The 15,026-nt window shown below is 39.2% G+C and overlaps 1 protein-coding gene across 2 annotated transcripts in view; it reads left to right on the top strand.

Moving 5' to 3' along the window:
- Positions 1–15,026, top strand: part of ACAD11 (acyl-CoA dehydrogenase family member 11) — an 80,759-nt gene that overhangs the window by 52,116 nt on the left and 13,617 nt on the right. For both annotated transcript variants that reach the window (XM_046673308.1, XM_046673316.1), the window contains one exon: positions 14,826–14,892. In XM_046673308.1, the coding sequence (XP_046529264.1) occupies positions 14,826–14,892 (67 nt within the window). The remainder of the gene's footprint in view (positions 1–14,825; positions 14,893–15,026) is intronic.

The following is a 15,026-nucleotide window of genomic DNA, read 5'->3' as shown; positions in this document are numbered from 1 at the left end:
AGGAAGACTCTGAACTCACCATCGCCCATGGACACAACAAATTTACAACTACTCTTGGAACAATTACTCCTGAGAAAGAACTGAAAACTGAATAAAAAGAACCCTCATAACAAAGGACACTGCTGACTGAGGTGGAAGAGGCAGAAACTCCTTTCTGGAAAGAAAAATGCCACCTTCAAGCCATGGTACTTCACTGCCAGGTGAGAGCAATCTTAAGGTATGAAGCTTTTCCTGGAGGAGCAGGGGATCTGAGTGGGGGAGCTGTCCCACAATAAGCAGCTTTTGGACTCAGCACAACCAAGACAAGTGTCATAATATCTGGCTTTGCTGCCTACTAACAGCAACGGGGAATACCCTCAGAAAAGCTATCAGACATAAGGCAAAAAAAAAAAAAAAAAAAAAACCCTGCTCTTAAAGGGCCCATACACAAACCCACCCATTTGGGAAAGCAACCTAAAATCACCAGAAAGTAAGGTGTACAGTCCTTTGGTTAAAAGAGACTCACTTGGTAGGCTCTCAGTGAGAGATGAGACCTCCCTAGGGACTGAGACATTGGTGGCAGCCATTATTGTGACCTAGCACAGGCATGCTGACACTGATGCTGGCAGACACCATTAGAATTCTTCCCCTGGTGTGTTAGCCCAGGGGACTGCCCCACACTTCCAAGCTCAGCCAGGGCAGGCAGCCCACCCTAGGGACTGGCCCCACCCAACAGCAAGCCCTCAGGAAACTTCTGGGCGCACATAGGTACCTGCATAGGTGTCTGGAACCTTTGCAGCCAGGCAAGTGGGTCCGCCTCTGTGGGGCAGGGTTTGCATGAGGTGCAGGCCTGTGTTAGTAGAGTGTGGGGGGCCTCTGCAGTGGGGCGAGTGTGTCTGCTTCAGTGGGTCAGGGTGTGTGCACTGTTGACAGGGTGTGTGGCCCTGCAGGTGGTGGGGCTTACAGCTGCAGCAGACTTGTGCTTCTCAAACAGCCATGTAGGGGATCAGCCCCACCTTCCAAAGTCTATGCCTGGGGCTGGCTCTACTCAGCTGCACTCCTGAGAGAGCTGACAACAGCCTTACAAGTCAGAGGCCTGGAGCAATTGTAAGCTCCTGAGCCTAACTAGCCACCCTGGGAGCATACTCACTTAACAGAAAAACTGCAACTGGAATACTAGACCTCAGAGCCAACTGTGCTAGGGCTCCCCACACCTGATAGAGTGGCTGAAGGGATAATAGCAACCACACGCAGCTGAGCATTACAACCAATTGGGCCAAGGGGACAGCCTAGCCTCTCTGGGCATCTGCAGCAAGAGCAACCCTGCCACAACAGAAGGACACATGTAGCCCACACAGGGGACACTCCTAGAATATTTGGAACTGGTGGTGAGAGGGAAGCACACTGCTGGGCTTCATAAGGCATCTCTTACATAAGGCCACCTCTCCAAGATTGGGAGACGTAGCTGATCTACCTAATACATAGATATAAGCACAGAAAAAGAGGCAAAATGAGGAGACAAAGGAATATGTTCCAAATAAGTGAGCAGGACAAATCTTCAGAAAAATAGCTAAACAGGGGCCAGCCCTGTGGCCAAATGGTTGGGTTCATGCACTCTGCTTCAGTGGCCTGGGGTTTTGCTGGTTCAGATCCCAGGCATGGACATGACACCACTCGTTGGGCCATGCTGAGGTGGTGTCCCACATAGCACAACCAGACGTACTCACAACTAGAATATACAACTATGTACTGGGAGGCTTTGGGGAGAAGAAAAAACAAAAGAAGACTGGCAACAGATGTTAGCTCAGGTGCCAATGTTTAAAAAAAAAAGAAAAAGAACTAAACAGAGCTAAATGTTCTATCTGATAAAGAGTGCAAATTGATAGTCATAAGGATGTTCACTGATCTTGGGAGAAGAATGGATGAATTCCATGAGAACTTCAACAAAGAATAGGAAATATAAAAAAAGAACCAATCAGGGACTGGCCCTGTGGCCAAGTGGTTAAGTTCGTGCACTCCGCTTCGGCAGCCCAGGGTTTTGCTGGTTCGGATCCTGGGCATGGACATGGCACCGCTCATCAGGCCACGCTGAGGCGGCATCCCACATGCCACAGCCAGAAGGATCCACAACTAAAATATACAACTATGTACTGGGGGGATTTGGGGGGAAAAAACAGAAAGAAAAAAAGAAAAGAAAAGAAGATTGGCAACAGTTGTTAGCTCTGGTGCCAATCTTAAAAAAAAAAAAAAGAACCAATCATAAATGAAGACTACAATACTGGAAATGCAAAATTCACTAGAGGGACTCAGTAGCAAGTAGATGATACAGAAGAATGGATCAGCGAGCTGGGCAAAAGACTGGAGGAAATCACCCAAGATGAACAAATAAAAGAAAAAAGAATTAAAAAGAATGAGGACAGTCTAAGGGATCTCTAGGACAATATCAAGCACACTAACATCCATTTTATAGGTGTCCCAGAAGGAGAAGAGAGAGACAAAGGGGCAGAGAATCTACTTGAAGAAATAATAGCTGAAAACTTTCCTAACCTAAGGAAGGAAACAGACATCCAGTTACAGGAAGCAGAGAGAGTATCAAACAAAGTAAACCCAAAGAGGCCCACACCAAGAAACATTACAATTAAAATGTCAAGAATTAAAGATAAAGAGAGAATCCTAAAATAGCTTCAAGAGAAAGGCAACAAGTTACATACACAGGAAATCCCATAAGGCTATCAGCTGACTTCTCAGCAGAAACCTTACAGGCTAGAAGGCAGTGGCACAATATACTGAAAGTGCTGAAAGGAAAAAGCCTACAGCCAAGAATACTCTACCTGGCAAGGCTGTCATTCAGAATGGAAGCAGAGATAAAGAATTACTCAGACAAGCAAAAACTAAAGGGGTTTATCACCAAGAAATCAGCCTTACAAGAAATGCTAAAGGGACTTATTTAAGTGGAAAAGAAAAGATCACAAGTTGGAATAAGAAAATTATCAAAAAGACCCAAAAAGAAAACAATAAAATCACTGGGAAAGGCAAATATACAGTAAAGTTAGTAGGTCAACCACTTACAAAGCTAATATGGAGGTCAAAAGACAAAAGTACTAAAATCATCTATTTCTATGAGGTTAATGGGAACACACAAAAAAAGAGGGTTAGATATGATATCCAAAACATAAAATATGGAAGGAGGGGAGTAAAAGAGTAGAGCTGTTAGCAAGAGGTCAAACTTAAGAGACCATCAACAATATAGATTGCTATATATGTTGGTTATTATATATGAACCTCATGGTAATCACAAACCAGAAACCTGTAATAAATACACAAAAAACTAAGAGAAAGGAACCCAAACATAATACTAAAGAAATCCATCAAACCACAAGGGAAAAGAGCAAGAGAAGAAAGGAACAGAGAAGAGCTACTAAAACACCCAGAATAAAAAGTAACAAAATGGCAAGAAGTATATTTTTATCAATAGCTACTTCAATGGACTAAATGCTCCAGTTGAAAGGCATAGGGTGGCTGATTGGATAAAAAAAAAAAAAAAAAAGACCCATTTATATACTGCATACAAGAGACACACTTCAGACCTAAAGACACTCACAAACTGAAAGTGAAGGGATGGAAACAGATACTCCATGCAAGTGGCAATGAAAAGAAAGCTGGGGTAGCAATACTTACATCAGACAAAATAGACTTTAAAACAAAAACTGTAACAAGAGACGAAGAAGGGCACTATGTAATGATAAAGGGAAGAATCCAACAGAAGGATATAACACTTTTAAATATCTTTGCACCTGACATAGGAGCACCTAAATATATAAAGCAATTATTAACAGACATAAAAGGAGAAATAGACAGCAACACAATAATAGTAGGGGACTTTAACAGTCCACTCACACCAATGGATAGATCATCCAAACAGAAGATAAATAAAGAAACATTGGCCCTAAATGACACATTAGACCAGATGGACTTAGTAGATATATACAGAACATTCCATCCAAAAACCACAGAATACACATTCTAATCAAATACACATGGAACATTCTCCAGGATAGATCACATATTAGGCCACAAAACAAGTCTCAGTAAATTTAAGAGGATTGAAATAATGCAAAGCATCTTTTCTGATCATAATGGTATATACAATACTAGAAATCAACTACAGGAAGAAAATCAGAAAAAAGGCACACATACATGGAGATTAAACAAAATGCTACAGAACAATGATTGGGTCTATGAAGAAATCAAAAGAGAAATAAAAAAATACCTGGAGACAGGGGCCTGCCCGGTGGTGTAATGGTTAAGTTTACACACTCCACTTCGGTGGCCTGGAGTTGCTGGTTCGGATCCTGGGCACAGACCTATGTATTGCTTATCAAGCACACTAACATCCATTTTATAGGTGTCCCAGAAGAAGAAGAGAGAGACAAAGGGGCAGAGAATCTATTTGAACTCATACATCTCAACAACAAAAAAACTAACAAACCAATTAAAAAATGGGCAAAAGATATGAACAGACATTTCCCCAAAGAAGATATACAGATGGCCAACAGGCACTTTAAAAGATCTTCAGGGGGCCGGCCCGGTGGCGCAGCAGTTAAGTTCGCACGTTCTGCTTCTTGGCAGTCCGGGGTTTGCCGGTTCGGATCCCAGGTGGGGACATGGCTACACTTGGCAAAAGCCATGCTGTGGTAGGCGTCCCACCTATAAAGTAGAGGAAGATGGGCATGGATGTTAGCTCAGGGCCAGTCTTCCTCAGCAAAAAGAGGAGGATTGGCAGTAGTTAGTTCAGGGCTAATCTTCCTCAAAAATAAAAAAAGATCTTCAACATCACTAATTATTAGGGAAACGCAAATCAAAACTACAATGAGATATCACCTCATGCCAGTGAGAAATAACAAGTGTCAGAGAGGATGTGAAGAAAAGGGAACTCTCATACACTGCTGTTGGGAGTGCAGACTGGTGCAGCCACTATGGAAAACAGTATGGAGATTCCTCAAAAGATTAAGAATAGAACTACCATATGTTCCAGCTATTTCACTGCTGGGTATTTATCCAAATAACATGAAAACACAAACGCATAAAGATATATGCACCCCCTCTGTTCATTGCAGCATTATTCACAACAGCCAAAACTTGGAAGCGACCTAGGTGCCCATCAAGGACCAAATAAAGAAGATGTGTAGGGGGCTGGTCCCATGGCCAAATGGTTAAGTTCATGCACTCTGCTGCAGGCAGCCCAGTGTTTTGTCGGTTCGAATCCTGGATGCGGACATGGCACCACTCATCGAGCCATGCTGAGGCGGTGTCCCGCATGTCACAACTAGAAGGACCCACAACTAAGAATATACACCTATGTACCGGGGGGCTTTGGGGAGAAAAAATGAAAAAAAAATAAAATAAAATCTTTAAAAAAAAAAAAAAGAAGATGTGGTATATACACAATGGAATACTACTCAGCCATAAAACAGAATGAAATCTGGCCATTTGTGACAACATGGATGGACCTTGCGCGTATTATGCTAAGCGAAATAAGTCAGAGGGAGAAAGTCAAATACGATATGATCTCACTCATAAATAGAAGATAAAAACAAGAATCACATAGAGACAGAGATTGGATTGGTGGTTACCAGAGGGGAAGTGAGGAGGGAAGAAGGCAAAAGGGGTGATTAGGCACATGTGTGGTGATGGATTGTAGTTCGTCTTTGGGTGGAGAACATGATGCAATCAACACAGAAATCAAAATATAATGATATACATCTGAAATTCTTGTTTTTGTGTTTTAAAAGATTGGTACTTGTGCTAACATCTGTTGCCAATCTTTTTTTTTTTCTTCTCCCCAAAGCCCCCTGGTACATAGTTGTATATTGTAGTTGTGAGTGCCTCTGGTTGTGCTATATGGGATGCCACCTCAACATGACCTGATGAGGGGTGCGATGTCTGCACCCAAGATCCTAACCAACGAAACTCTGGGCCGCTGAAGCAGAGAGTGCAAACTTAACCACTCAGCCACAGGGCTGGCCGCCAGCTGAAATTCCTATAATGTTATAAACCAAAGTTACTGCAATAAACAAAAAAAAAAGATACTATCAGGAAAAAAAATAGCACACACTTCAAGAGAACACGAGATTGGTTTTATTCTTAACTGTAGGTTTGTATGATAAACATTTTTTTTAGTGAGTAGAAATTTTGTTGTAAAATGGTATTTAAGTCATTCCAATTTGAATTAAAGCTAAATATTAGTGTTAAAGCTAAGACCAAATGAAGTTTAAGTATTTCACTTCAGAAGTTCAATGTTGGTAGAAGAAATGATGCTGAGACTTTGCGGATGGCTAACTGTGCTTCGTATTACAAAATTATTCATATTGCTTTCTTCATTGTTACAGACCACATCCAGACCCAATAGTCATGTTTTTTCTCCACCTGTCATCTTTCCTTGTGTTAGAGAATGATTTTGTTTGGTCCCATGTGGTTATAAGAGCCTAAGAAATTAAAATTCATCAGCAAATATCTAGGAGATGTCATTTTTCAGCCTGACTTAATCCTGGCACTTGAACAGTCTTGAAATACCACAGAGTCTGGATTACAAACAAAATTATTGTATCTGTGCCATCTGTTTTTATTCATGAGGCCTGTGACACAGAAGATATATTTAAATGTTTTCTGGTCTATTCAGATTTCCTCTAATATATTTCATTGATGACATTTGGTATCCTGTTCATTAACTAAAATAATATAAAAGAGCAAAAACTCTATTTAGAAGGATGTTTCAGTTGCTGCAGCTGCCAAATTCTGCTTGTAGCTACGATGAGATGATGTATTTTTGAGGGGTTTTTCCCATTTTCTGAAATATCAAGGTTAAATCAAAATATTTCAAAATTTACAATCTATGTATTCACCCTTACTTCCTGTCCTTAATGACCTCAAAAGTAGAGCCAATTTAGAAGTTTTATTTTTTAGAATCTGCTTTTCCATATTAGATTGAGCAATGCAAAATCAAAGAATTATTTGCCTTGTTTCTTGAGTTTCTTCAAAATTTACCTAATATCTGAAATCTTTTGCACACTTATATAAAGCTGTGGCAACAATTTTTTATGATAGAAAGAGCAAGGCAAGAAATGCTACTGGGAAATAAAAATATATATTCTGAATATTAGAAAAAAAGGGCTTTCAGCTAGGGTTTAAGGGAATCATAGAGATTTTATTTTTGAAGGATTCAGTTTCTGGTTATCTGGGATTAAAATCCATGAAACCTTAAAAGATTTACCCAAAATGTTCTTGATTACCAGGATAGAAAGTAGAGAAAGAAGAGATCTGTAATGAAAATGAACACCAAATCGTGCCATTTCTGATTTCAGAAGTATGCCCACCAAGGAGACTATGTGTTATACAGGGCAAGTGGCCTAACCCTTCAACTGTGGGCCTCAAGGCTGCCTACAATTAAAACCTCAAAAACCCCAAGTAGAAAAATATCCAGTTGAAAAATTAAAAGTGAGCCTCCCTGAGAAAGATTCTCTATAATTTCTAACTAAAAATCAAAGCATGATCGCATATTATTGCACAGCCAGGGCCAATCAAGGGTAAAAAATTTCCCCAGCCCAGTGTTTTCAGATAAGAAATTTCAGTTAAGATCCACAACGAAATTTAAGTATTACCATCTGCCATTTGAATCATCCTGATGCTTTTTGGGTTGATCCTCAGATTAGTGGAATTCATTTTTTATCTCTTATCACCTATAAACATCAGAAGGACACACTCGTAAAAATAAAACTAGGAAACACAATTTGGAAATTCAGACATGGTCCAATAAATGAGGATAGTCAAATGGACTAACCATCAAAAGTATAACATCTGATGGACCTTGAGGGTATTATGCTGAGTGAAATAAGTCAGAGGAAGAAAGTCAAATACCATATGATCTCACTCATAAGTAGAAGATAAAAACAATGACAAACACATAGCAACAGAGATTGGATTGGTGGTTACCAGAGGGGAAGGGGGGAGGGTGGGGGGCGAAAGGGGTGAGTAGGCATACATGTGTGGTGTTGGATTATAATTAGTCTTTGGGTGGTGAACATGATGTAATCTACACAGAATTCGAAATATATTATGATGTACACCTGAAAGTTATATAATGTTATAATCCGATGTTGCAATAAAAAATTAAAAAAAAAAATTTTTAAAGTGTAACATCTGAGATTTTTAAAACTTAATCTTGAAATATATGAATGAGGGAATCTTTTCTCATCAAAGTTTGGCAGGTGCAGCAGCTGAAACATCCTTTTTTCTAAAGAGAGTCCTTTCAGAACTGATTGAAAAGTAGGTCCTATTAGGGTGCTGGCCCCATGGCCGAATGGTTAAATTTGCACACTCCACCTTGGCGGCCCAGGGTTTCACTGGTTCAGATCCTGGGCGTGGACATGTTACCGCTCATCAGGCCATGGTGAGGTGGTGTCCCACGTGCCACAGCTAGCAGGACCCACAACTAAAAAAATATATACAACTATATATTGGGGGGATTTGTGGAGAAAAAGCAGGAAAAAAAAATGATTGGCAACAGTTGTTGGCTCAGGTGCCAATCTTTAAGAAAGAAAAAGAAAAGTAGATTCCATTAAATCTGAAAGAATCCAAATTACAAGCATTGGTTTTAAAACAATTTCATTTTAATCTTACCTATATTTTACTTTACATGTGTAATTCACAATACAGAATAATTGCAGGGATTAGAATTTTAAGCTGTTTTATTAATTTAAAAGTTTTAGAGTTTCTGCAATTTCTAATTCTGCTTATATGATCATATTTTGAGGTGATCATTGCATTTCTGAAACTTCAGCTGACATTAATGATAGGTACATGAATATGTAAGAAACTGTCACACTGGATAAGAAAATCTAGTTGGGGCAAAGTTTAAAGAAGAGAACTCGAGGGAAGTTCCACTTGTGGTGTGGTGGAGTAAGCACCTAAGATCAACCTTTTCACAGATAACAACTAAAAAGCTATAAAAAAATGACTACCAGAAGACTCTGGGGAGTGGCCAAAGGCAGCCTGATTTTGTAACACAGTCAAAATTTGGAAGATGAAACAGGCATAAGGTGAGTTTTCCATTTTTAGGCTTTGGCCTGAAGACACAGTGTGGTGGGAGAAAGCTGAAACTTTCTAGAAAACTCATGTCTTTTTGTCCTGAGGAACAAGAGGACAGGGTCTGGGGCAGCCATCATCGCTCCTGGAAAATGAGGGAGTAGGGTGGTATTCCAGGAAGGGAGAAAGCCAGAAAAGGGGAGCTCTAGGTTTCTTGTGTAAACTTTGCCCAAGTCTCTGGCAAAAGTCCTGAACAAAAGTTATGCACAGGGCAGACTCAAAACACCTTGAAGCTGAAACTGAAATTTGGTCCCCTGCCCCCACCCCCGACCTAAAGGGACAGACTCTGCAGTTTGACTCTACCTAAGTTAATTGCCTGATAAAAGGAAAACATCAACACTCTTCAGAGAGAAATATCAGAATCCAGAGTCTTCAAAACAAAAGAATCACCATGTCCAGAATACAATCTAAAATTACTCACCAAATGAAGAACCAGGAAAACATGACCCATTTTCAAGGGGAAAGCCTGACCTCTAAATGACTCAGGTGTTGTAATGATGAGACAAGGATTTAAGGCAGCTATTATGAATTTGCTCAATAAGGTTAGGAAAAATAAAAAGATAGAAAATATTAGAAGACAAATGTAAAACAGAAAAAGAACTAATTGGAAATATTGGGACTGAAAAGTAAAATATCTGAAAAAAATTCACTGAATGAATAACATACTGGAGATGACAGAGGAGTTAATGAACTTGAGGATAGACCACTAGGAATTATCCAGTTTGAAGACAAAGTGGAAAGAAATGAACAGAGTCTTAGGAAGCTGTGGGGAAATATCAAAAGGTCCAAAATATGCGTAATTGGAGTTCCAGAGGACGAGGAGAGAGGGAGAGATTGCCATTTAAAAGAGGAACATCCTGATACTGGAATGTTGTTCCGCACTAAAAAGAAATGAGCTACGAAGCCCTGAAAAGACATGAAGGAACCTTGAATGCATATTAAGTGAAAAGGCTATGATTCCAACTATATGACGTTCTGGAAAAGGCAAAACTATGGAGACAAGAAGAAGATAAGTGGTTGCCAGGGTTCAGGAGATGGGGAAGGACGAATGGGTGGAGCACAGAGGATTTTTAGGGAAGTGAAATATATAATAATGGATACATGTCATCATACATTTGTCCAAACCCATAGAGTGTGCAACATCAAGAGTGAACCATAATATAAACTATGAACTTTGGTTGATTGTGATGTGTCAATGTAGGTTCATCAATTGTAACAAATGTACCACTCTAGTGGGAGATGTTGATAATGGAGGAGGCTGTGCATGGTAGTGGTAGGGGGTATAGGGGAAATCTCTGTACCTTTCCCTTAATTTTGCTGTGAACCTAAAACTGCTCTGAAATAAAGTCTTTATATATATATATATATATGTATACACACACACACACATATATATATATAAAGAAGAACAAATTCTAGAAATTCTAAAACTGCCTTTTATTATTGGTTGATGTACAATAAGTATGTTTAACCTGAATTAAGATTCTTTATATTGAATCTCAATACACATACTGCAGACTTTTCAAGGCATTGTAAAGTGTTCTACGTGAACAACATTACATTTCTCTTTTTATGAAAATGCTTGTATTTTTCTTTTAAAGAAAAATAGATCCATTCCTTTTCAATATCATAACTTTCTATTTTATCTTGTTTGAAATGATTGGATTTAGTAATAAGATTATGTTGCAAAATCCCAGAAGGGTAGAGAAAATGGTTTTTCTCTGTATCTCATAAATAATATAGACAGTAAGTCATATATTTGGGGAAAAATAGACACAATTTTGCCTAACATATTTGTTATCTGATTACAGTGTGGCATCTAATGGCCAATTGAATGTTGTGTTTTAAAAAATTTCGTGTTCCAGTTAGTTAAAACAACTCTCCCTTCCTTTCTAGTCATAGGTAAAATCATATATATGTATATAAGATGCATGTTCTGACAATTCATGGCACTGGCCATGGAGAAAGCAATCATGTGGTTAAAGCTCTGAATCAGTTTAAGGTGTTTCCTTATTCCAGTACCAGCCTGGGGATGAGCACAGTCACTTCTTAGGCACACTGCCTTCCTCCCCTTCCCTCTCCTCCCTTTCCCAGATGGAATCTCATTTTAGTGTTTTTATCAGTTTAAGCATTTTATAAGGCGGAGCATGCGTGTGAGATTTCTGAAGTTATGTCTTGTCACATAGAAGAAGCGGGGAAGTGCCCCAGTGTACAGGAAACGGCGCCTCCACGTCCCGCAGGTCAAATATTCAGATTAAAAGGAGATTAGGAAAGAGAAAAAAACAAATTGCAGTTTACTCAGCAAGTCTCTCAGTCTCCCTCTCCTAATTGGGGTCTACAGATCTGTTTACAACATAGTAGGCTAGTTTTTTAAGATGTTTTTAAAAGTAGTAGTTGTTGTTATCACTATTATTATTCAATTACGAATGGTAACAAATCTGAAAACATCTAAGAGCATGCTGTTCCCCATCCCTCCACACCCCAATGCCATCCCCTAGAGAGAACCCTTCTAACCGTTTCTAGTTTTAGTTCTCTAGTTTCTGCTATAATTTTAGGTTAAATGCTTTTTTCTCTCTCCTAGTTTATTCATTTTAGACACTGCCCATTGACTCCCCAATTTGAATAGTGACCATTTCACTCATTTGTATTATAAATCTGTGCCCTTTCCTAATGAAGATATTTGTTTTATTTCAAATTTTTGTTGGTTACTTTTTAAACTTTAGATGATGTCTCTAACTCTCTCCTCTGCATCCTCGTGTAACAGAATCTCTTCATGCTCCACTTGATAACGTAAGGATATGGGTGCTGCTACCCCTTTCTCTATCTTTCCTCCCTCCCTTCTATATTTCCCTTCTATCAGCAACAGCTTCTACTTTACATAGGATTACTAACATTTATGTTTTGTCTTGTGACCACATCATGGTTGACCACAGGATGACTCTAGACTTTGAAAACTAACACATGGCACTTACCTTATAGGCCTCTGTAAATATTGTTCAGTGCTGCTCTGGGTAGTGTGTTAGATAGATTTCCTGTCCGTCTCTAACTGATACAATGTAATATCACCTCGGCCATCGTAGGGAGAGTGTTTCTAAGCATCAGCGTCAATTAGAATAGTTTTATACTCTATGTATTACTTAAATTTATGCCATATTGTTTTTCTTTTATATTTGGGCCATTGTTCACTTGTACATTTAAAAATTATTTTCCTGGAGTTTCTAATTGCTATTTTTCTTTCATTGCATTATTTGCTTTTATCATCTTATGTCTCCTCCCTCTTACCCCTCCCCACCCCGACACCTTTAAACTGTACCTTTAATTCTGTTGAGTTCTCTTTTCTGGACACCTCTCTCTGGGAGTCTTTAGTCTTCCTATTCCAATCTGGACGGATACCTTTTAGGCATACTTCAGTTCAATTATCCTGGGATTTCCATATATTATTTTCCTGGGATCCACTATCTTCTGGATCCTATGACTTCCTTCTTCTTGATTTACTTCCTTATTTTGCTTGAGTACATTCTTAACTTTTTGAGGAGAAAATGCATAATAGGTAAATTCTCTGAGATTTTCATGTCTGACTATGTATTTACTTTGCCATCCCAGAAACTGATACTTTGAGTGGGCATGGAATTGTAGGCTGAACTCTTCATTTTCATCTCGCATCTCTTGTTGCTGATGAGAAATCTAACCCTCGGTCTTTTCTAAGTGGCTTGTTTTTTTCTCTTTGAAACCTTTTGGGATTTTCCCTTTTACTGTCGATATTTTGAAATGTCACAAGCACATATCTTGACATAGATTCTTCTTGCCAGTCAATGGCCCTTTTAATCTGAAAATTTTTTTTTTCAGTTTTAGAAAATTTTCTTCAAGTTTCTTTGATAAATTCTTCCCTCTATTTTTCTGTTGTCTCTTTATAAGACTCCTTTTACTCTGATGTTGGACTTCATGTGTTGGCTCAAAGTGTTTCTTATCTTTGCTTTCAGCCTCTGACGTTTTCCTCTGCTTATGGGGAATTTTCTTAATCTCATTTTTAGTGCTTCTATTAAACTTTATGTTTTTTTAAATGCATAATTTTATTCATTTTTTATGGATGTCCAACGTATTCTCTTTTTTCCCCTCCCCAAAGTCCCAGTAAGTAGTTGATATCCTACTTGTAAGTCCTTCTAGTTCTTCTATGTGGGACACTGCCACAGCGTGGCTCGATGAGCAGTGTGTAAGTCTGTGCCTGGGTGGGATCCAAAGCAGTGAACCCCAGGCCTCTGAAGCTGAGTGTGAACTTAACCACTACACCACCGGGCCAGTGCCTAAACTTTGGTTTAGCAATCATATGTTAAGCTCTAAGTTTTTATCTTCCTCTTCTCTGGTGGTTTCTGTTTCATAGCATCCTTTTCTGGTTTGATGGCTGAAACACATTGAGATCTTTCAGATTATGGTAGCTGGAGTTTTTGTTTTATTTAGCTCAGTTTTGCTTTGGTGTTTTGTTTTAGGTTCTGTTTCTTGTTTTATTTCGTTCCTCCATGGTCAGTTTTACACTTTGTGTATTTTGGTCAGTCATTCTCTTTAATGCTGCAGGCTCTCTTGACATACTACAGATCCTTGGTTTTCTGTTCACACTTAAGAGAAGAGGAAGGGTAGCTGGTTGAGGTTTTGTCTGTTATTAACACAGAGCTCTTTTCCAGCCATGTTTCTCTCCTGAGTAGGAATTCTATAAGGAGACTCGGTGGAGCAGGGCTGAGACTCACCTTAAGGTCAGCTGGTGGGAAACTAGCTTTCAGGCCAAGGCCCCCCGAAGTCTCAGAATGACTCTCTTTAGTTTTTCTGTAACATGCTCTATACTTTTCTTCTTCAGGCTAAGTGTCAGATACCTGCCTGTGAGAGTGCCACCTGGTACCTTGTCCACTTAAAATCAATTCAGTTATATGGTAGTTTCCCTGAAGGACCAGGTACTGTGAAAATGAAATGTACTTTTTGCAAGAAGGTCCCTTTGAGGAATTGCCATAGACCTGTAAACTGTAATAGAATAAAAGTTTGCATTAAAATGAGAATAACTTTGTATTTTCAAATTTCTAACCTTTATAAATCAATAAATGAGAACCTAAGCTTACTGAAGGTGGAATCAGAGCCTCCTACGTGTGGACAGCTCCAAGCAAACCATCTTCTGCCACTCTGTAGTAGAGCCAGGGCGAATGGTGCGGTCTGGGATAGGCACTGAGGTCTTTAAACAGACTCACCCTCACCAAACTCCACGGCTGGGGAATGAGGTCTTTCTCAGCCACTGGTTGGGAGGTAAATATCATACGAGTTTTAATACCTTCTTGTCTATATGTCAGACAATATGAGATCTAAACAGGAGGAAATGCATTAGAAGAATTTCGCAACATTTCTAGCATGCTGACGTGTGAGATGGTATGAATGGGGAGCCGTCATTTTGTCTCAGGGCTGCAGCTATTTCATGGCTTCTTTGACTCCTGGTTATTTTCGTGCAGCAGCTCTCATTGATGGGGTCCGTTCTTGGCCTGGCCTGGTCATTTTTCTTGAGTGATGTACAGTTTTGTACATAAGTATTTTTTTTAATGAATCAAGGGTTTTCTTTCTATTTGCCTATTTTTTTGCCAGAGATAAACTTGGAAGAATTAGAACTTTTAGGTAATGTCACACTAAAAATTTCCTTTTATGATGTATTCTGCTCATTTCCCCCCTGGTTTTAGGAGCTGGGAATCCAAACTGCAAAATTGCAATTGTTTTGGGAAGAACTAAAAATAACTCTGCCAGCAGGTAATAAAACAATTATGATCGAAAAATCCATGTAGGAATAAGAGTCAGTCTTTCTCTCTATCCACTTAACTTACATCAAATGTTCCATTTGGGCTCACAAATCCTAATAATATAAAATATATTATGAGATTAAA

This window comes from Equus quagga, chromosome 1 (genome assembly GCF_021613505.1).
Source record: "Equus quagga isolate Etosha38 chromosome 1, UCLA_HA_Equagga_1.0, whole genome shotgun sequence".
NCBI lineage: Eukaryota > Metazoa > Chordata > Mammalia > Perissodactyla > Equidae > Equus > Equus quagga.
This window is presented reverse-complemented; position numbering and strand designations above follow the sequence as displayed.